The sequence below is a fragment of the Ictidomys tridecemlineatus genome, chromosome 2 (genome assembly GCF_052094955.1).
Source record: "Ictidomys tridecemlineatus isolate mIctTri1 chromosome 2, mIctTri1.hap1, whole genome shotgun sequence".
NCBI classification, from domain to species: Eukaryota; Metazoa; Chordata; class Mammalia; order Rodentia; family Sciuridae; genus Ictidomys; species Ictidomys tridecemlineatus.
The window spans coordinates 119,476,175-119,498,406 of record NC_135478.1 but is presented as its reverse complement, the minus strand read 5'-3'; the positions used below and the strand labels follow the sequence as shown (position 1 = coordinate 119,498,406).

The window sequence follows — 22,232 nt, the reverse complement described above, 5'->3', positions numbered from 1 at the left end:
GAACGACAGGCAGGTCAGGCCATGGTGTCTCTAGCTCTAGTGGTTGAACTGAGCCTGACAAGCCTGGTGCTAATGGATGGACCCTCCTCCACATTGCTGGCTTCACTCATGGCTCTGCCAGGCTCCCTGGAGTGAATCCTGCTGTAACCAACTCCCATCCCCTAGCAGATCCTCTCCCTTCCCAGCCACCAGCTGCCCTGAAGGGAGGCATCCCCATTACTGGGGATAATTATCCAGGCATCAGGAAATCAGCAGCCACATGGAAAGAACAAAGGCTCTAGATTTCCACATACCAGGGTTCAAACCTGGTGCTGCCGCTTTCTGATCATGAACCCTTGGGAAAGTCATTTTCCTGTCTGAACCTCAATATTACCCCTCTGCAGAATGGGGACATTAGTACTATAAAGTGGATTCATGAGGAGAAAAAAAGAATTGTTGCCATTTCTGAGCACCCTCTTACCACCTTTCAATACCAAGCTGAGGAACAAGACCTTTGGAGAGCATTCAGTATAGCAGCTGAGAACATGGCTGCTAAGCCAAATAATAATTTGTCAGGCTATTTGCAACCAGGAGGCCATAAAAATATGTCCTGTTAACTGACAGTCCCTAAAATGATGAATTCATCTGCCAGGTCAAGTTTTTACAGAGAAGAGCAATAAAATTATTTAAAAACTTCTAAATTTTATTAGGGAACAAAGAAAAGATGGAGATAATACATGAGACGTGTGACACTCTTGAATGGGGAGACGAAATAATGTCCACATGTCAGTTCTCACTTGGTTAACCTATGTTTTGATTAAAGTTCCCTAAAATTTCTAGAAGTTGTTCTGAGAAAGCCAGTTATTGCTGTTTTTTGTGGTGCTGGGAATCAAACTCATGGCCACACATATGCTAAGCAAACATTTTGCTGCTGATCTACATTCCCAGCCCTAAGATGTTCTGAAACTTGAAAAATGATTTTTAAAAAATTTTTTTTAGTTGTAGATGAACACAATATCTTTATTTTATTTATTTGTTTTTATGTGGTGCTGAGGATCGAACCCAGTGCCTCACGCATGCGCTGCAAGTGCTGTACCAGTGAGCCACAACCCCAGCCCCTTCAAAAATGATTTTATATGGAAATAAAAGAGCTTTTTTTCCCCTTCCCCTCTGTTTGGTTGAGGAAAAAGAAAATTCCCTATGTGAGTCCATTGTGCAGTCAAATACCTTTGACCTAAAACCTATTTCTTGACTTTGGCTGGCCCTAGGTGAGGTGAGGGATGGAGGTCACCTTGGATCCCACTGCCAAGCATCCCCCTCTATGGTCAACCAAAGCAATGCTCCTCCGTGTGTGGGGAGCTCTTTTCTTCCCTCAGTTCCCTGAGACTCTACCTCCCTCCTTGGCGGAGCCATCTGAACCCAGTCCCTTTCTTCTCTTATAGATGCAGCTGCCATCTTGCTGGATGAGCAGAACAAGCGGCCCTGCAGGAAGTTCCTGCTGACAGGTAAAGTGCTCTGCTGGTTTGGGTCCCCTCAGGGACCAAGAATACCTTGTCTGGCTTGTGTGGATCTCTGTAGAGTATCTTCTCCAACTCTGGACACATCCTGAGTCCACTTTGCAGCCCGGCTTCAGCTGACCAGTCAGTCAGGGCCTCCCCATCGTTTGGAATTTGGGTCTTTCCCTGGTCTAGTCCTCAGCTTTTCAGAAGTATTGATTTGACTGCTCAGTACTCATCTCACAAAGACAACTATACTTCAAAGAGATATAGACCTTAGTAAGCAAAGGCAGCAAAGACAGATGAAAGTAAGGGTAGGAAAAATAAGACAAGCCAGGAGAATAATTAGTCTCCATGTTTGCTCTTGAGGTCTGTGTACTAGAAAGTTTGTCCCTGAGCTTCCTGGAAGCCAAGGCAAAGAGGAAAACCACAGTGGTTTGTAAGGGAACTTAGCCCTGGGGAGAAGTACTGTGGGTGAGCTAGGGAAGCTGGATGAAAGGCCGTGTTCTTCTCAGGAAATGGTGTTGCCCCCCAAATAGTCACCAGGCCTGCAGATCAGGAGCTCTCCCATAGACTTGGCTTTGAGGTACATTTGACACTGGGAGGTTACACTGATGTAGGTTACCACGATGCTCCTGTTATTTCCAGACACTTTAGTTTTCTTGTTTGAGCCTGGAAAAACCACCCAAACTTTGGTTCCTCCATAGCAAAGGTGCTGCTGAGGTCTTTTTTTTTTTTTAGAGAGAGAGAGAATTTTTATTTTATATTTTTTAGTTTTCGGTGGACACAACATCTTTGTTTGTATGTGGTGCTGAGGATCAAACCCGGGCCGCACGCATCCCAGGCGAGCTTGAGCCACATCCCCAGCCCCTGAGGTCTTTCTTTTAATAGATTTTTTTGTTGTTGTTGTAGATGGACACAATACCCTTATTTTATTTGTTTTTTATTTTTATGTGGTCCCTGGGGATCAAACTCAGTGCTTCACACATGCTGGGCAAGCACTCTACCACTGAGCCACAATTCCAGCCCCTGCTGAGGTCTTTTGGAGGAGCAGTCCAGCTGCTCATGCAAGCCAGGTGGGCAGGTGGGGCTTCAGGTAGGGGCACAGCATGTGCAACAGCCTGGCATGGAGGAGAAAGCATGTTCTTTCAGGAACCCACATGTAATTCATGGAGGTGGGGAGGAAGGGTTGGAGATGAGAGACAGCCTGCAGAGATCTGTGCAGCCCAGTCCTGACTCACTTTGATCAGGTTTGGTCCACCAGGACTGCTGAGTGAGAGTGGGACCAGAGACCCTAAAACCTTGTTTCTAAAAGGTCAGAACCCGTCATCAGGGTGCCCTCAGCCTATAATAGGCGCCCTTCTTGAATGGCAAGTAACTCTATCTTCTTGTTGCAGGCCAGTGTGACTTTGGCTCCAACTGCAGATTTTCCCACATGTCAGAGCGAGACCTGCAAGAACTGAGCATCCAGGTGGAGGGTGCGTCTCGGCAGGGGCCCTATGCAGGGCAGGAATGGAGTGCGGGCAAGAGATGTGGGATCTGTGACTGGGGAAACTGCTCTGCACCTCCCCTCCTGTCCCTCAGTAGAAGCCATCATGTGGGGCAGACCAAGGTCTGCTCAGGGTGATAGGGAGTCCCCAATTCCACAATGTGAGGTGGGCGTCAGAGACACAGCTGTGTCTCCTGAAAGTGAAAAATTTATGGCTCCCGCCTGGGAGCTCTGAAAGTGCCCCACTGCCCACACGCTAACCCGGCAGGTGTGGTGGGTCCCTCCCACTCCCCCTCCATCAGGCACCATAGGAATCCCTATTCAACACTTGGCAGATCCCCTTTAGCGCTCTTGGGAAAGGGGAATGAAGAAAGCACTTTTTCCTCCCTCAGGATGCTCATAGCCTAGTGTCTTCTGGAGGGGCAGAGCAATTTCAGCTTCCGTAGAAACAGGCCTGTGAGCCATTGGGCAGCTCGATGCTGGCTTTCCAATTACAGAACAAGGAAGTTCCCTCTTAGAGGGCTTTGTTTGGGGAGGGGGAGTAAGAGGTATTTTTTGGCAGGATAGGGGGTACCAGGGATTGAACTCAGGGGCAGTCAATTGCTGAGCCACATCCCCAGCCCTATTTTATATTTTATTTAGAGACAAGGTCTCACTGAGTTGCTTGGTGCCTTATTGTTGTTAAGGCTGGCTTTGAACTTGCAATCCTCCTGCCTCAGCCTCCCAAGCTGCTGGGATTACAGGTGTGTGCCATTGCACCTGGCCCTCTTAGACATCTTAACTGATCTCCTATGGCCCCTTCATTGAACAGATGAAGAAACCAAGGCCAGTACTCAGACCTCAGACCATAGGACCTTGAGAGAGTCCCACAGTGAGTTAGAGACTGACTCTGGGTCTCCCAGGAGGCTGCTATCCATTCTTCTCTGTCCGGCTGCCTCAGGGAGCTCTTGAATGCCTGGGGCACTTTGATCTTTGTCCTCATCCCTTGTTAGGCTTCACTTCCCTCTGCCTAGTTGGACCCTACGGGCTCTATGCCCTCCCCTGGGGAGCCAATACAACAGCTCTGGCACTGACACCGGGTTTCCAGGAGCTCTCTCTGGGTGGAAGTGAGGCCTCATGGCACCAGCCAGCAAGTCCTGGCAGTGCGGATGTCTCCAGCTCCCCGTGCGCCACAGGCTCTCAGGGAATGGTTAACTTGTGGTGGGGAGCTCAGGCTGAGATCATATCTAGTAGAGATGGAGATAGGGTGAGGCCCAAGGAGGCTGGCATTGTGGATGGTCTTGGCTCTTCCACATCCTCTGTAACCTTGGCACATGGCTTGACCTCTTGGAGACATGTCCTGACCTGTAAAACATGATGATGCCCCAGGCAATGATGCCTTGTGCAGTGAGCCCAGGGCCAGCCCCCAAGTGTTGTCATACCATGAGTTTGTTTTCCTCTGGCCCATGGCCCATCCCAGACCACTTGGAGATAGACCCCATCATCCTCTCACACCCAGGTTGTATGAACTCAGACCATTTGTTTCCTGGCTTTAGTTCAATGGCAGTGTTTTTTTATACAACATTATATGAGAAGAAAAACCAGAAAACTGAGGCTCATGCCTTGTCTGGAGACCTGGCATGTGGCAGAACCAAGACTCAACCTTGTTCTACTGCCAATTTTGACCCCTTGCACCTGAGATTTGAACCCCTCCTGAGGGCTAGGCTCTTTACACTCATTGTCCTGTTTCCAGCTCCCCAAAGCTTGGGAGGCAGCCATCACTATCTCCCTTCAATGGGGAGCAGAGCCAGGCCTGTAGCACCGGGTCATGGGATGCAGATAGGCTCAAGCAGTAGGGGCAGTAAAGGGACAAGCCAGCAGCAGTGCTCCTGGCCTACCACCCTGTATTTCTCTGGAAGATTGCTGCAGCATCCCAGGACTTCCCCCGAGCTGGCCAGTTGCTGTTACTTTGCGGGAGGGTGGGGTTCAGGCAGGCAGAATTGTGCCCCTCATCTTCCTTTTGTCTCCCTATTTCCCACAGAGGAGAGGCGGGCCAGGGAGTGGCCTCTGGACACCCCCGAGCTCCCTGAGGGCCACCTGGAGGACTGGCTGGAGAAGAGAGCCAAGCGACTGAGCTCAACCCCAAGCAGCAGGTATAGACTCCCAGGTGTTTCTGTGCTGCTGGGGGCAAGACCCCAGCCAGCCTGTCCTTTGGTCTTTTGCTAAAGTTGAGGAATCTCCATGAACTTCCTAAATTCAAGGGCCATGGTTAGACTCTTCTCCTTCCCTCCTCCAGAGATCCCTATGAGTAGGGCTACAGTGGAGGCTCTTGGGTCCCCAGGCACTGGCCAGAGGGGGTATACATTTAAAGGTACCTGTCCTTGGTCCCCACCTTTTATGTCTCATCCCCCTCTGGCAGTGTGTGCTGGTGGGAGGGGAAGTGTTGGCCAGGTTGACTCCACAGCACTAAGTCCATTGCTAGAGAGATGGAACTGAGCTGTGGTGGCCAAGCTCCCAGTGGTCCATCATCTACTGCCTGTCCCAAGGCCCCACAGATGGGAAACTGAGGCTCATGGAGACGTTCAATTTGCTCAAGGGCACACAGCTAGGAATAGGCAGAGCAGGGACTGTACAGGGGCTGACAACATCATTCTCCCACGCCTCCCTAAGGGGGAGTGGCCTGAGCACTCAGAATGCTCAAAAATGGACAGGAACTTCTCATACAGGGAGCATGCTGGGCCAGGGGCCCTCAAATGTGGGCTGCATGCCATCTCGGACCCTCCCCTCTCAGACACAGCCCACACTATACATTAACACAGAGAAGCACAGAGATAGGCAGGAGCTTCCGCAGCCACCTAGCATCACAGCCAAAGTCCAGGGCTCCTGAGCTCCCCGCTGCCAGTAATGGAGAGGGGGAGGAAATGGGAGGAAGAGAGGGTACAAAAGGGGATCAAGCGGTGTGCTTGTGAGCTGCACATGACTGTGTGCAAGTTGCCCTACCCTGGGCCACCTTGATTCCCCATCTTGCAGTAGCACTTCAGGCCCTAGTTGCTCTGTGGTATGGTCTCATGGGATGACAACCTGACTTGAGCCAAGAGGGTCTGGTCAGAGAAGTCCATGGACTTCCCTCGGGGCTGTGCCAGAAGGTGAAGGCAAATTTCTTGGTCCAGTGGAAAGAGATGATTAAGGTCTTTTAAAGTTAATTTTGTATTTTACCTTTATTCTAAATATGTGCCCAGTATACCCCTACCTTAAAACTATGTAGTTGGACAAAACTCAAATGTTGGAGTATGCCATCCCTGCCTTTTGGATCTGTCTGAAGGGATTGTGACTTCGGTCATCTGGGTGCCCCCTGTAGTTACCAGCCATCTTCCAGGGATCCAGATCCTGAATGCCAAGTTACTTCTGCTCATGTGGTGGAGGGTTGGTCTGACTAGGGAGTCCTGGGGATCCCCATTTTCCTGAGATCAGTTCAGTTCAGTCTCTGCTCTGCACCACTCCTTGGAACTGGTCCCATATGAATGAGTTCCTCCCAACCTCATGTTGTCCTGGCCACTTATGGCCCTGCTTTTGCCCTGTGGTGTCTCTTAGGGCTGTGAGGAGGATCCAGGAAGACCCTGTGGTCTCCAGCTGGATTGGAGCTGCTAATATGGCAGTAGCAGTTTTTGGAATGGTGCCTACAACTGGGACCCACCTTGGGCTCTGGGGAGCAGGGTCTAAACTGCTCTTCCAGGTCACTTTTCCTCTGGCCAATCAACCTGGGCACTTCCAAGAGATCTGCTTTCTCCACAAACATTCTCTGCCCCTTCCCCACCTGTTCACCTGCCTCCTGAAGGCTTCAAGCCAATATGAATCATTCTTTGGGCAGAACAGACCTGTACAGCCTTAAGAAAAAAGAGTTGTTGGAAAGGAAGTGACCTTTTATTCTTGCTGTTGCCATTGCTACCTTGGTCTCCCATAGTCCTCTCCCTGCAGGGTAGTTTTGGGAAACATGACACCTCTGCTCATCAGGGCTGTGCTTCTGCGTCCATGAACCCCTCCTGTGGGGTTGTAGGGAATTAGATTCCAGCCTCTGGGTTGTCCTATTGTGGCTCTCCTAGCTGGCCATAACAGCCCTCTCCTAGGTCTCTCCCCTCCCCTGAGCTCTTCCAGTTCATTCTCCATATTACAGCCCCAGCCAGCTTCCAAAACACACTCTGGCCCTGGGCCTCCCCTGCTTAACCCCTCCCAAGTCCACCTCCACTTTGGGAGGGCCTGGATTCTACAACCTAGTTCACAGGGCCTAAGGGAATCTCCTTGCTGGCTACCAGACTCATGGGGTCACCTGATCACCTGTCATACCTCGCCTGTCAGTCACAGTGGACTCTTTAGCAGCCTCTTAGATGGACAGTCATTTGTGATTTCTGGGAACCCCATGCATGCGGTTTCCTCTGCATAAAACTGCCTCTGCCAACCCCACGAGCCTGTGAGCTTTAGCACTCTAAGACATGGCCCCTTCTAGCCCCAGCTCCCCTTCACAATCTTGAGCAAGTGTGGGTGTCCCCAGGGCATGGTGACTACATGTGTGTGCATTTAGGGGAGCAGTGTGGCCAGCCTAGATGCCTGTTACCTGGGTATTAATGTGTGGGGACCAGTTTGAGGACTTTAAGTAGCCCCCTTTTCCTCTTTGGGTGTCTGTTTCCTTCCTGGGGAACAGGTGGCTGCCTGACCCACCTGGGAACACATAGACCTACAGACTGAGCAGAACCCCACAACACACAGTGGGCTGAGCCAACTTTCCTTGTCAACATGGGGACACGGAGGCTCTTGAAGGTGCAGCCTGGTGGCATTTTTGCTCATTCCCTCAACAGACTGACCCTGAGGGATCTGCCAAGAGCAGACAGTGGCAGAGGGAGGGAGCAGCTGGCCTTAGACACACAGACTAATCCCCAGCCAGTTCAATGCTCGGCCCTGCTTCCCATTGTTGGCTCTTCTGATTGTGACTTTATCCCTCTTAATCTCCCCTACATACCCCTCTCTGGACCACAGCTACTGTTCTGGCCCATCCACCTCCATAAGACTCTATTTCCTTTTGGTAAGGACCACAGCTGGGGATTTGCCAGGGAGCTGCTTCTGTCCTTACACACAGGGCAAACAGGCCATGCTGGAAGCCTCAAGTAGAGTCCTACCCCATGTACCTGCGTCTGTCTACTCTGTGCCAGGGCTGCAGGTATGGGCTGTAAGGCCCAGGGCCTGGCATATCTGGGACCCTAGCAAGGCTCCAGTATCTGTGAGCAGACTCAGGGGTTGCCCTTTCTCTGTTGGGTGCCTCAGGGCAGGCAGGGACACTGGACTGAGCCTTGAATCCAGTAGCTGGGTCCCAGCTGCCTGGAAATGTGCCCCATTTGCTAGAGGAAGGGCCCGAGGCTTAGAGGCTGGGGCTTCCCAGGATCACACCCCTTGGGGAGCTCTACTGTCACTGTGACTCCATAGAGAGCCCCAGCTCCCGCAGTTGTGACCTCCTCTACCCTCAACCTTCTGTTTATGAAATTTCCCCAGCACCATAAATCATGTCAAGAGCTGCATTCTGTGCTTTCCAGCAGACAGAAGCCCATTGAGTAGGGGATGTCCCTGTTCCTCTCACAATGGGAATCCTAGAGGCTGCAGTTAGGGCTCCCAGAAGTCCTTGACCCTGTACTATCAGGCCCAGAGAAGGGTAAGCTGAGTGGGTGGGGAGAGGCAAACTCTCAGAGCTGCTGAGCACAGCCCCCCACCCCTGCCTCCACCTCGGAGGCCTGAGACCTGTCCTGACCTCTCACAGAAAACCCAGGCCCTTCTCTTTCTGCAGAGGGCTGGCCACTGGGCCCCCAAGCCTGTTAGAAGCTTCCAGCGCTCACCTTTCATGAAGGCTAGGGCATGGGGTGGGGTGGGGTGTGGCTAGAACAAAGGCAACTGAAGAGGCAGGGAGAAATGTCTGAATTGCATTCTAGCCCTTCGTCCTCCATCCCCTGCGTCACCTGGACAAGTGAGGACTCCTTGCACCTCTCAGTTGTCTCATCTGAAAAAAAGGGTTCATGTGAGATCTTGAGGTCTTTCTAGGCCCTGGTCTCTGGTCCACAATAGTGCCTAGTCTGTAAGAGCTCTTGGTATAGCTGAATAACTGTGTCATTCAGCACACAGTTACTGTGTCGCCTCTGCATGTCAGGCCTGGCTCTGGGCACTGGGGTAAAAAAATGCCATTCCTACCCCAGTCTTTACCCTCTGAGCACTGCAAGCCCGAGGAGACAATACAGGAGCTCCCAGGTGAATTCAAAGTGCTTTGTAGCCTGAGGGATGTCCAGTATGGACGGGTCTGAATGTGGCATAGTTGAAAGGGTGGGGGGAGGCTGCCTCCATCCATCTCAGTCAGCTCCTGTAGGTCAGGGTACCACAGATTGGGCACAGAAGATGCCTTTCCATCGATGGCACTTCCCATGGGCCCTGGGGTGGTGGTTTGGGAGAGGTGAATATTAAGGACAGTGAGTAGCATGAGAAATGAGGCTTTTTAAAACATTTTAGACAATATTTTTTTCGGATTTCAAAGGCTTGCGTGCTTGCAAAACTTTTGGAAAGTATAAAGAAGTAAAAAAAACCACCCATAATTGCACCACTCAGATAGAACCATTTGATAGAAACATTTTGCCGTGTCTTCCAGGTTTTTTTATGCATTTATATATGTTATATATCTTTAAACAAAAATAGTATCATGCTATATACATTATTTTATAAGCTGCTTTTTTCCCTACTCACATAGTATGTCTCTCCTCATCAGTGCATATATGTCTGCCTAATTTTTACACAGGCTGCATAGCATCATTCTCCACTGGACGTGCATATGTATTTAATCAGTCCCCCACAGGTGGACACTAAAGTTATTTTTGTTTTTCTCAAAGCCATTCTTGTAGCTCAATATCTGCCTACAACCTCACTGTTTCCTTGGGCTCAGTTCCTGGAGAGGAGGTTGCTGCCTCTAAGGGTCTGTGTGTTTTCAAGTCTCTGTTTCCAGAAGGGCCATGCAGGCAGCTGACCCTCCCTAGCCAGGGTGGTGGGAGGGAAAGCTGGATCTGGGCTGTGCTCCAACCCAGGCCTCAGTTGCACCTGCTCTAATTCTCTTTCTCCTTCTCTCCAGGGCTGAACCCATCAGAGCCACTGTCTTCCAGTACCCCATAGGCTGGCCGCCGGTCCAGGAGCTGCCTCCATCCCTGAGGGCACCCCCACCCGGGGGGTGGCCCCTGCAGCCAAGAGTGCAGTGGGGTTGAGCCCCTTGCCCCTGCTCATCTCCTACCTGGTCAGCGCTTATCTGTCACAATAAAGACAATTGCTCCTACTGGGGAGGCCATGCCCTCTGCCTGTTATGTCCCCAGAGCCTCTGAGACTGTAGGCCTGGTCTCCCCAAGCCTCAAAAGTCCCCCATACCAGCTGCAGACCTGGTCCCAGTCTGTGCTGGGCAGCTTCATCCTCTGCTTCACCCACCCGTCCTCCTGGGATGTCTTGAGAAGACGGAGAAAACTTGCAGGTGTATATAAAGAAAGCCTCCCTTGGTTTGGCTGTGCTTCCCTAAACCCGTGTTCTCAGCTCCTCCTTCCAACCCTTTCCAGGGGACAGGCAGGGCTGGGATGAGACAAGGTCCAGGGTGATCTGTCCTCTCTGCCCTTCTCAACAGAGACCAGCAGAGGCTCAGTTCAGCCAGGCAAAGGGTGTGCCAGTGTGGCTCCCTCGTCGCCCAGGTGATAAGTGGCCCCAAGGCTGGGGAGAGGAGCACAAGGACTCCATCTGCCATCCCAGCCCTAGCAGAATTTGCAGTCCCTGCATCTTCCCATGCTGAGCTAGTGCCACAGGTTTGGGATGGCATATTTGGGGCAGGGACAGGAGCTGGGTCTCTGCCTTGAGGGTGCAGAAGAATGGAAGGAGGAGGGGGCAGAAGGCGGGCCCTGGGTTTGGGAGAATAGCTTGGTCACACCTCCTGGCACTGACAGAGTTGAACTATGCCAGCTCCTCCACCCAAGGGCTGGCCCAGGGGCCCTCCCAAGGTCTGCCAGGAGGAGTACCCAGGCCAATGGGGAGATCACACAGGCTGCTCAGGCCAGTTAAGGCCTCCTGGCCCCAGCTCTGTTCCCTTCCTAAGCTGAACTACAGCTCTGACTTCTGTGCTGGGGACCAGGATACCCTTGGTCACTGGGCCTTTGCTAGGATGGGTTGGGGGCAGAAATTCAGGGACCTCAGGGCCATCTCAGATGCCCCATCCTACCATGAGCTTTGCCCTTCCTAAAAATCCCTGAGGAAAACCTGAGGCCAAATCTGTCCCTCTGAGCCTCAGGCTCCTCACCTGTGAAATGGGCAGGCTCAGGCCCTAGCAGGTACATGGGGGAGGAGGGCTAGTTTGAGTCAGAGGAAAGGACTCAAGAGACCTAGCCTTGTTTCCTTCTCTAGAGGAGCTTTCTGCCCCCTCCTCCTCCACCCTTTCCACAGCTCTGGAAAACCTCAGGGATTAGAGCTGCGGTAGGCAGGTGCCCTCTCTGGGCACAGGGACCACAGCAGTGGCTGGGTCCTGAGGTTCCTGTACAAGGCCCTCATTTCCCAGGAGCCCCTGGACAGCAGGAAGAGTTAGCGCTACATACAGGCTAGGTAGGGGTACAGGCATGGTGTAGGGGCCGGGGGCCGTCCTCGGGGCCACCACCAGGTTCTCCGCAGCCTAGCCACAGCTCCATGCAAGGGCCATGGGGTGAGAGGGGTGGGGGTCACCAGACGTCCAGGCCCCGAAATACACAGGATATTGGTCCAGAGCCAGCTGAGGGAGAAGGGCTGCAGGTGGTGGTGGGTGGGAGTGGGCCCAGCACTGCACGTGCCAGACCAGGTGCCCAGGTGGCACTTATTTCATGCCGCTGCGCAGCACCTGGTTGGCTGCAATGAGCATGACGCTGATGATGAAGGCAATGGCGAAGGCGCAGATCAGACTCTTGCGGACACATGTCTGGCGGATCTGCTGGTTGGAGCAGGCTGCGGCCACCCACGGGGAGCACCAGGGAGCAGAGAGAAGGAGACACAAAGCAGTAGAATCAGAAGCTGCCTACACTTTGGCACGCAGTCTCAACCCATGGGAACACAGGGACACAAAGCTTGGGACACACAGGAAACCACCCCCCACCCCGCCAGCCCCACTCTGCAAACCCCTGGTATGTCCTTCTGCTCAAGTGGCTGAGCTGTCCCAGGGGCCTGTCACTCACTTTCCACATCCACAGGGCACTCCTCGGCTGTGCCCAGGTGACTCTCCTCCTCTGTCATGATGATGTTCTCTATGTCCTTCATGGACAGGTGCTCACAGAAGGTGTCGTAGAGCAGCCGCTTCAGCTCATCCACCGTCAGCTTCTGCATGTCGCACTTGGGGCAGGAGGAGGAACAGTGCTCTGGCCACCACCCCACCCAACACCCTGCAGCCACAAAAGCCCAAGGACGGTCCTCCAGATTCTGAAGGACTGGAAACTCTTGCTTCATTCCTACGGCATCCTTGACCGACACCTGCCTCTCCCAGTGAGTCCATGGCCCCCCAGTAGAGAAGACATGCAGCGGACAGAAGCCTGGAGTGGTCATCTCCCCTTTACAAAGCCCTAAGTCTCTCCAAAGCCCTGAGTCCCAACCAACCAGGACATACCTTCCAGAAGACAGTGTCAAAGTCAGTGCCATGGAACTTCTCTGGGATCCCCGAGGTGGAAAGCTTGGGTCCCAGGAGGGTCACAAACTCCTCAAAATCTACCTGGCCATCACCTAGAGTGGGCACAGGTCCAATCAGATTGTCAGGCCTGAAACCTACCTGGGGCGGGCAGGGCAGTTGCTGCCCTCCTTTGGGACTTGGGATGGAGTCCTGGCATATCAGGCAAGTGCCCTTTTTAAGTCTTGAGTCAATTTCAGGAGCACCTAACATGCCACACTCTGGGCTAATATGGAGACCACCAAGTGTGATGAGGCCCCACGGGGGAGGGTGGAGGTGGAGAGCAGCAGGTGGCCCCAGAGTTCACTCAGTTTATACAAAACCATCCAGGGCTCCCCAGCACCCTGTTGCTGACCAGGGCGGGTATAGGGCCAGACATCGCCTCCACCATACAGGTAGGAAATGAGGCTCAGGAGGGGGTGACCTGCTCTCTTGAGGTCTCTGGTGGGATGAAGCAGAGGGGACTTGGCATTATTGGTCTTTCTCATGAATTTTTCCTTAATAAAATGTCAAGTGGTAAAAACAACTCAATGATTTTGTTTGGGATGGTGGAAGCTGGGGATATAAACTCTCAATTTTCCACATTTCTCAGTCTACAGAGTGAGATTAGAAGAGCAGTCTTTGAGCCCTGCATGTGGCTAGGGCTATCTGGCCTCGATTCTCCAGGGTGAGAAATGGGGCCAGATCTGGCTACAACCTGCAACAGACTTTGGGGTGGCTTGGAGTAGGGGAAACAAGAGGCCCAGGGTAGACTAAGCCTCAGTGACTCAGGCCCCAGACCCTCCCCCATCCCTGGGGCCCAGGTGAAAGGGCCAGTGCTCACCATCCATGTCCAGCCGTTGGATGATAACCTCCAGCTCCACCTCGTTGGGCATGTAGCCCAGGGAGCGCATGGCCGTACCCAGCTCCTGCTTGGAGATGAAGCCATTGCCATCACGGTCAAACACCTTGAAGGCCTCGCGGATCTCTGTGGGGGGAGCAGAGCAGTCTGGAACCTCAACCCTGCCCCAAACAGCCCCCCTAGTCAGAACCCTGGGATCCAACCAACCCCAAATCTGCAGATCTGGTGAGAAACAGTCACAGGATGGCCCAAGGGTTCACTAGTGGTGCTGTATTCTGGAGTCTCTGGGCAGGCCAAACCAGGCTGCAAAGGAGTACCTGGCCCTTTGCGGTGACTGTCCCCTGGAGTCTGAGCATGCCAGGCTCCCAGAGCCTCTCCTGATGAGCTCACGACGCCCCCGTGTGGTAGGTACAGGGAGGATGCCAGGCTTGCCAGGCCAGGGCTTCTCCTCTCATTCCCACCCCTTCCATCTCTCTCTCCTTCATCCCCACCTCCTAAGCTTCCTCCCAAGACTCAGCTCCTTAACAGTGGCCAGCACTCGCTAATGACAGCCACATGAGGTGGCAGCAGCTCCAGCTAATGGGCTCCCAGCTGGGCACATACTGCCTACCAGTTTCGGGGAAGACAGAGGTGGGGTGGAGGAGCCCCACCAGGCTCATGCTAGATCAGATGTGGGAGTCTCCTCCCCATTGCACAGAGGGAAAAACTGAGGCTTGAGAACCTGGGTCACTTAGTTGGGGAACAACACACTTGCAGAGTATGACCTTGGACCGGCCTCAGTCTCACCCATAGCAAAATGGGTGGAATGATGCGAGGATGACATCCAGGAACCATAAATGAGGTCCTAATTTCTCACCTTTGTTCCTCCTCTGCTTCTTTAATTATCACAGCCCCAAAGGGCCCCTCTGGAGGACAAATCTCAGTCCACTAGCTCCAATTCCCTGGAGGTCTTTCTTCACTTAGCAGCCTGCTGGTCTCTGCCTAAATTGTCCCATGGGTGGGTTTGCAGCATGCAGAGTTGAACTCCTTAGAGACACAGGAATGTCCCCGTGCTCCCCACCTAGACACTGAGTCCTGAAGAGGCTGGGCAGCCAGCTTCTGGACAGGCTGATCCAGGACTTAATGCCGGGGTCTGTGAATCCTAAAACTGCTTTAAGAATCCTACACTTTGGGGTTATTCCTTGGTCTCTGGGGGACAGGGGAGCCCAGCTCAGCCTATTGGTTCTACCACAGACCAGGAGCCATGGCTTACAGCCAGATGGTTTGAGCTGAGGTCAGAGTCTCACAAGTATGTCTGAGACAAACACAGGGAAGCCCCTCAGAGTTGCCTAGGTACATTTCAAGGAAAGCTGAGAATCTGGAGCTAGGGAAACGGCTGAGCTGAGAGATTTGGGCCAGGCCCAGAGTTTCTGCAAACTTTAGACTCTGGAAACTCTAGGCCAACTCCCACCAAGCATTTTCCTAAGCCACCAAGGAAGCAGTGTGCTCCCCCTGACCAGAGTGTGTAACAGGCATGGCACCCACAGGGCTCACTCTGAAGAGCCTGGGAGTCTCTGGGTAGAGATGGAGGCAAATACGCACACACACAAACACACGTGGGTTTCTGGCCAGTGCCAACCCAGCCCTAGGCTCTGGCCATTCCAAGTACTGAACTCTAGCCCCCAAGGGGTCCCTCTCAGGCCTGAACATCAGCACTGCTCTATCTCCAGGAATATGCAGCTCCTTTTACCTGGAACGCTCTTCCTCTCCCTATTGCCACCTCCCATGCAGCCCCAGTTCTCAGCCTGGACAGTCCATCTCCCTGATGCCCTCCCTGCCCCTGCCTGACCTTGGCTCTCCTCTGGGGCCCCACAGACCTGCTCTTCCCCCACACTGAACGGTGAATTATGACTGCTGTAACGGCAGGGATCGGGGGAATCTTAGTCATGACTTATCCCCATGACCTGAGACAGGGCCTGTCACTCAAGCATAAACATTTGCTGGATGAATGACGAAACTGAATAACTGATGTGGGGACCCACCCACGGGGGCACACAGAGAAAGCAGCTGAGCAGAAGTTCATGTACCGTACCGCTCGACGTGAGGCCGTCACTCGGAGCCTGCTAACAGTCAGCAATGGAAAGAAGCAGGAAGGGAGGCTGAGGAGGCTGCCTGTCCCCTTGCCCAGCCTTCCAAGGGCAGCACCCCACCCACCCTGTGAGCCATCCACAGAAGAGGGAAATGGAGCAAAGGCAGAGGTGGAGGACCACCCTTGGGCCACTGACCCGGGGACTTGATTGGGGCAGGGGGACCCAGCATCGGGTACCACGTTTCTCCAAGTCTTTGGTCTCCCCCTCTCTACAGGCTTCTTTGGGCATCTCAGGGTGGGCTGGCAAAGCCCTGGACACTGAAAGTTGCAGAGGCAGCCCCCTTCATCCCTCCCGTGAGCTGAGTTCCTTCCACCTTGCCAGAGCTGCCTCAACTGGAACCCAATTCCTTTCCCTGGAGACCCTGAGGAAAGGCACCACACAGGAGCAGAGGCAGTGGAAGGAAGGCAGGCAGACAAGAGGCTCTGAGGCAGCCCAGCAGGTCCCAGGGCCATGTCTCAGGTAGGACTGACCTCCCAAGGCCACTAGGTAAATCCACAGCCTTCCACCTCCCCATCCACGTGTCCCTTCGCGCACCCTTCACTGCACAACCAGTTCGTACCACAGTCCGGGAGCCCCGCCACCCCACTAAGCCCCTGTGCCCACACAGACCCAGTTCAGGCTCCACCTTCCTTGGTCAGGGAGGCATCCTGATATCACACAGACCCAGGTTCAAAACCCAACCTCCTCTACCCTGGCTGGGTGACCTTGAGTTTGCTCACCTGTACAATGGGACTTTCTGGGATGATTAAGCAAGAAAATCAAGCGTGTAAGTGCTGGCCAGGCCTGGCTGTAAATCAGACTGTCCCAGATGGTAGAGCCAGAAGGAGAGGGAGAACTTGGGATGCCAGGCTGGTCTGCCCACTGCTGGGGCCAGGACCCAAGGCCTGGGCTTAGGTTCTGGCTCTGCTGTTCCGAGCCAGGTGACTTGGGCAAGGCACTTCCCTCTCAGAGCCTCAGGTGCCTGGTCTGTGAAATGGGGATGAGACTCCTGCCTGATGGCTGAGGCCTGGCCTCTGTGTGTGTAGGGGGCGGAATAAGGAGTAGGTGGTCCCTGAGAGGCATAGATGTCATGACTCCCAGTCACTGTGTGCCATCAACATATCACAGCCCAGCACATTTCCCCGAAAGCCTTGCTCCCTTCCTGCCGCATGAGGCCAGGGTAAACCTGCTGTGCTCCATCTTGGCATGGGGATGCCTGGCTCAGGAATGGACTGGCAGGGCCACTGGGTTTCCAGGCTAACATTGTACCCCACCTGACACCCCAGGCTAACATCCCCCAGCCCCCTCCCTAACCTGTAGAGTTATGTCAGGGCCTGAGTCCCTAGCAGGCCCCAAAGGCCACCAGCGCTCTGTCAAGAGAGCCCGAGTCCAGAGAAGGGGCACAGAATGGAGGTCACTGGAAGGGGCAGTGTCCATCCTCTGCAGAGGCTGTCATTTCCGCGGCATTGGCCCTGCGCCCCACCTCTTCAGCCTCCCTGAGTTTTTGGCCTGTGCAGAGGCGGCTGCTGGGCTCAGGTTGCAGGGACCAGAGGCAGAAAGGAGACTACCCAGGCTCCTCCTCCCCAGAAGGTCCCCACATGGCCATTCTCAATGCAGTCTTCACTGTCTTCCTGGACAACCCCAAAACCCTGCCCGGGTGGCCATCTCCCTGCCTATATTCTCTTTTCTCCTGTCTCTGGCCAGAAAGGGTGATGGCTTGCAGCTATTTCATTCCCACCTTCAGGTGCTCAAGCCCACTGATGCCTTGGGACCCCTGGAGGCTTCTGATGTGGGTGCCTGGCAGAACGGGGGCGCTTTGCAGCCATAGTGTGTCATACAGAGGGAATGTGACGGAGCTCTTCCCATTCCCTCAGTAGGGCTGCGTAGGCCCCAGGCCAGCTCTGCCCAGCCATGCCCCTACCCTATCAACTGCCATCCAGAGTTCCCCAGGGCCACAGGTTCCCAAGTGCCTCTGCCAGACCTAGCCCCCCAGCTTGCCTTCCTCACCCAGTTTCTTAAACACCCTACAGCCCCGCCTCACGGACACTACACACTCCAGGCTTATATTCCTCCAGCATCCCCTCTTCAATCTCCCCTGCTGTGATGGTGGGACCCCTGACACGCTGCCAGGCCTTGTCCTGAGTACTTTCAATGCATCCTCTACCTGCAGGACCCCCCGGGAGAGCAATACCAACCCCTTCCTTACATACAGGGAAATCAAGGCTGAGAAAAGCAAGAGATTGTCCAAGGTCACTCCATGAGCAGAGGGTGCAGAGATCTGAACTTAGCTTTATCTGGCTGGGAAGCCTTCATCCTAAGGCTGCCCTCCCCATCTCCTTTCCTCCTCTTCCTCCCCTCGCAGACTGACTGCCCCCTGGATTTCAGTGAAGGCAGGCACAAACGGCAGTGTTTCATCCCAGTCTGCCTGGCTCCCTCTTTCTGGCACATGTGGCTCCCCCACGAAGGGCCTCCTCCCAGCCAAGGGCCTGGGTCTTATCCATACAGTCCCAGGGAAGAAGCACCAGTGGAGCACTAAAGAGGCAGCAGAAAAGGGATCGGTGCCAGGGATGGCCACTCTTTTTACCCTGCCCTGGCATTCAAGGACCCCTGCAAGGAGCCCAGGACCTTCGAGGGCTTCTGAGGTTCCTGCAGCGGAGAAGAGGGTCAGTCAGTCTTTGTGTCTTCATCTGTAGATGCCCGCAGGCCAGGAGATGGCCCAGAGCCACCCTGGTATCTGCTGGTCCCATGCCCTCCACCCGATGGCTTCAGGGAGGTCCCTGCCCTTCAGGTGCCCCCTGCACTAGGGCCCCTCTGCTGGCCCAGGAGAAGGGGGCGGGAGAGAAGCAGGGAGTGTGTTTGGTGTGATGGTGACTAACGCCGCTGGGCTCCTGCCAACATGTCAGCTAGGTGGCCCAAGGGGAGCCTGCAGCCTCCTTGCCCCTGGACTGCCCACCCTGTGGCCCACTCACCCCTGCATCCCAGCCCACTCTCTGATTCTCTCATGCACTCCAGGATTGAGGATCAAGGAAGGAGGGACCCAATGAGGCTTAGAGCTGGGGTGCCAGGGTCATGTTGGAGGTGCTTGGAGCAAGGGAAGGGAATGAGGTAAAAGCTGCCTGGGGTGTGGGGAAGCATGTGGCCCCCTGTTTGAGTGACCAGGAGGAAATGACCAGGAGGAGGGTCTCTGGAGGGGGAAACGGGCAGGAGGTCTGGTTGGCCCAAGGCAGGAGGGAATGAAGATGGGAAAAAGATGGCCTATGTCCCTTCCCTTGCCTCTTGCCCCTCATCATGCCCCCTTCTTTTCCCAGGCCCTAGAGGAAGCTCTGAACCATGGGCTTTGGTCTAGAGAGGGTGGGACTTGGGCTTTGGGAATGAATGATAAGGACAGGGCAGGGAAACCAGTGTCCCTCCATCTGTCCTGCCTGCACCAGAGCCCAGACCTGGTCTCCAAAGCTTTCCTAGAACCCAAGGGTTTGTGTGGGCTGTTGGTGAGGAGCAGGTGGCTCCTGGTCTTGTGGTGCAGTGAGTGTGGTGGTGTCTGCCTTCTCTGGATCTTCCCCAGACCCAGTCTGACTCCCCAAAGATCTGCCCCATTCCAGCTTAGGGACCTGGAGGGAACTCCCTTCATGGCTTCCCACCACCATCCCTAACTGCACTGTTCCCTAGGTTGTACATTAATCGGCCCTAATGAGACCCCAGATCTGAGAGACCCTTCAACCCAAGATACCCAGAGAGGCTCATCCTTGAGGTGATCTCAGCCCCTCCCCCAGCAGCAGACAAGCAGATCCTAAGAGGCCAAGACTCCCATCAGCCAAGAGCCCCCAACTCCACTCCATATGGGGCACCAGGAGGTCTGGGGGAGGGGAATCATGAGCACCTCCCCCCATCTCAGCAGGGAAAGAGTTGGGCAGGCCCTAGGGGTCTTACTGCTCCCCAGAACACTCTTTCTGAGGACCCCAGCTGCGGTCGCCTGTTCTGATTTCTTCTAGACAGTTGCCTGCGGTCCCCATTCATGTCTGAGAGGCCGAGGGACTGGGGTAACGGGCAGGTTTGGGTCCTTGCCTCTGTGCCTTTCCCTTCTAAGCTTGGCTATCGCGACTGAGCCGCCCAATCCGGCCACTTGTTGTCGCCACCGCCTCCCCGGCCGCCTTCCGGGCGCTCCGGGCTGGGGGGTCCCCGCAGAGCTGAGGGGAAGGGGCTACCGCCTCAGAAGGGGCTGGGGGAAGCCCCACAACCCGCAAGAGCAGGGCAGTCGCCCTCTCCCCTTCTCCGGCTGCCCAAGCAGATTGGATTTTTAAAGCGACACGAGCGGAATGTCAATGTGAGCGCAGAGCCACGGGCGGGCGCCGCGGAGGGGATCGGGATGCGGGTACTCTGGCCCGGCCAGCGCGGGGGGCGTAGCTCGGACTCCCACCCCAGTCCACCGCGTTGCCGCACCGTCACCGCGGGCTGCGCGGCCCGGTGACCCTGCTGCGGGGCCCGGCAAGTTTCCGCAGCGCAGGGGACCACGCGGCCAGGGGCTGGGCCGCCCCTCCGCCTCGGCTACCCTCACCGCGGCGCCCAGGGGTGCGAACCGATCCTGCCTCCCGCGCAGCTGCTCGCTGGAGCGGTCCACTTGGTTGCCGGTACCTGCGGACAGCCCCCCGCCCCGCTGCGCCCCTAGCCGGCGCTTCACCTGGGCGCACAGGTAGGAGGGCCGGCGGGCAGGGGTCCCGACAGGGCACTCACCCTCCAGCTCGTCCTCAGGGATGTCCACGGGGCGCTGCTCCGACAGCAGGTTGGGCACGGTGTAGATGCCCCGGTACATCAACGCCGCCGTCACCGGGTGGAACGGCATCTTGGAGGCTCCGCGCCCGCCCGCCCGCCGCAAACTTTGAGGCCGGGGCTCATGGGCCGCCGGTGGACCCCGGGGCGGCTGGAGCGGGCGGGGCGCGCGGCTGCGGAGGACGGCGGCGCGAGGCTAGGGGCGCCCCTCCGGGGGCCTAACGCCCCCGCGCCCCGGGCCGCCGGGCCATGCCGCCCCCTCCCTCCTCGGGCTCCCAGCCGGGGCCCCGCAGGGGCGGCGGGGGCGGCGCCGCTCCGGCCTCTCGGCTCCGACCGCCGCGCGCTGCGCCCGCTGCGCCCGCTCCTCAGTGCCCCGCGCGCTCCGCGCTGTTCGCCGCTTGCTCGTCCGCTCGCCGGCGCGGCCGCCCGGCCAGCCGCTCCGGCTCTCGCCGCCTCTCCTGCTCGCTCGCTCGCTCTGTGCCGCGCTAGCTGCGCTCCCCGCCTCCCCCGCCCGCCGCCTGCCCGCCCCCTCTGCGCTCCCCCCTCCCGCCCCTGCCCGCCGCCGGCCCCTGAGCGGCCGCCCCAAGCCCTCCCGGGCTCCTTCCTCCCTTCGGCCCCGGATTCTCCTTTTTCCCGTAGGTCTCCCTCAGATTTCTCGTCTCCCACACCTCACATTCGCAGCCACCAGGACCAGGATGGGGGTGAATTAGGATGGGGCCCTTCCTTCGAACCCTTTGACCCACCTTCCCCTACAGTCCCTGCCCCCCCTCCCCCAGGAGCTGAGACCTGGAAACTGAGGACCAGAGATCCAGAAAGGTGAGGTTAGTCCCAGATGCCTGGTTCCTCAAGAAGTAGCCTGGTGTTGGTGCCAGGAGAAGCTCAAGGTAGGGAAACTGAGGCTGAGAGAAGGACGTTGACCAAGGTCATAGAATGTGGGCAGCAGGCAGGAGAAGGGGACAGGTCTGGGGCAGGTTTCCTTGTCCTGTGGCTGACATTAGCAGCTGACCTTGTTCCCCAGAATGGGGCCCCAGTCCTGGATCCTCCCCAGCTTCTGTCACTCCATTTGCAAATGAGGAGCCCTGATCTGTCTCATGGCCTCAGGGCCAGGGAGGGACAGAGATGGGGCCTCGAGCCTGTGGGGTCTGGTGTGAGGGCCTGTGTGTTCAAGTGGCTGCAAGTCACACCTAATGTGCATGCAGGGCTTCCCTAGGCCCAGAGCATGTGTGCGTGTGGGGGTGGGGGTGGGGGGTGGCAAGTGTTTGAGGGAGCAGCATGTGCATGCGTATATCTTTTTTCTCAAAGTGTACATGTGCCACCGAGTGTTTGTACATGTGTTTTCCATCTATGTGTAGATGGATGAGTGTTAGGAGTGTTGGTCACTTGTGTATGCCATGGTTATGAACTAGCAGGGGAGGGGGAAGGGGCAAGAGCCTATGGGCAGATGGGGCCACATGTGCAAGTCCTTGGGCTGGGAGAGCCCTGGGTGTATACAGGATGATGACCTTCTGACCTGGGTTGGCCTCAGTCTAGGTCTTATCTGTGAAGCCCCCAGCAGGACTATCTCCCTGCCCCCTTGGGTCCAATCAGCCAAAGGCCCCAGCAGGAAAGCTGATTGCCATAGCCCTGCCCGGCCCTGCCCTTCCCAAGCTGATTAAATTTTTCTGCTTGTTTCTGCTTTCGTCGCTGATTAATCATATCCCTGTCTCCAGGCCTGGAGAGAGGGGACTCAGTAAGCCAGTCCTGGGCCTCAGCACTTCTTGGTCTACTCCAGTAGCACCCACAACCTGCAGAGGATCCAGGAAAGACCCCAGCTGTCCATCTATCTGTCTCCCCAGGCATATGGGGGGAGACC

General features: G+C 55.5%; 2 protein-coding genes across 6 annotated transcripts in view; one reads left to right on the top strand and one right to left on the bottom strand.

Moving 5' to 3' along the window:
• The window catches only part of Zmat5 (zinc finger matrin-type 5), a 30,300-nt gene extending 20,012 nt beyond the window's left edge, over positions 1 to 10,288 (top strand). For all 5 annotated transcript variants that reach the window (XM_013363207.4, XM_005336063.5, XM_040291975.2 and 2 more), the window contains 4 exons: positions 1,422 to 1,484; positions 2,873 to 2,953; positions 4,985 to 5,096; positions 10,091 to 10,288. In XM_013363207.4, coding sequence (XP_013218661.1) covers positions 1,422 to 1,484; positions 2,873 to 2,953; positions 4,985 to 5,096; positions 10,091 to 10,220 — 386 coding nt within the window. In that variant the 3' untranslated portion in view covers positions 10,221 to 10,288. The remainder of the gene's footprint in view (positions 1 to 1,421; positions 1,485 to 2,872; positions 2,954 to 4,984; positions 5,097 to 10,090) is intronic.
• Positions 9,586 to 20,625, bottom strand: Cabp7 (calcium binding protein 7). Its single transcript, XM_078039695.1, has 5 exons — positions 20,345 to 20,625; positions 13,491 to 13,634; positions 12,611 to 12,723; positions 12,186 to 12,339; positions 9,586 to 11,958 (listed from the first exon to the last, which is right to left on the bottom strand). The coding sequence occupies exons 1-5, from the start codon at positions 20,451 to 20,453 to the stop codon at positions 11,831 to 11,833; spliced, it is 648 nt and encodes a 215-aa protein (XP_077895821.1). The 5' UTR covers positions 20,454 to 20,625; the 3' UTR covers positions 9,586 to 11,830.
• Positions 20,626 to 22,232: the final 1,607 nt, after the last annotated feature.

Coding starts and splice junctions, on each gene's coding strand:
- Cabp7 (XM_078039695.1), bottom strand. CDS start 20,453: ATGCCGTTCCACCCGGTGACGGCGGCGTTGATGTACCGGGGCATCTAC. Junction 13,635..20,344: donor CCCTGAGGACGAGCTGGAGG/GTGAGTGCCCTG, acceptor CTCCCCCCACAG/AGATCCGCGAGGCCTTCAAG. Junction 12,340..12,610: donor TTGACACTGTCTTCTGGAAG/GTATGTCCTGGT, acceptor TCCTGCCCCAAG/TGCGACATGCAGAAGCTGAC.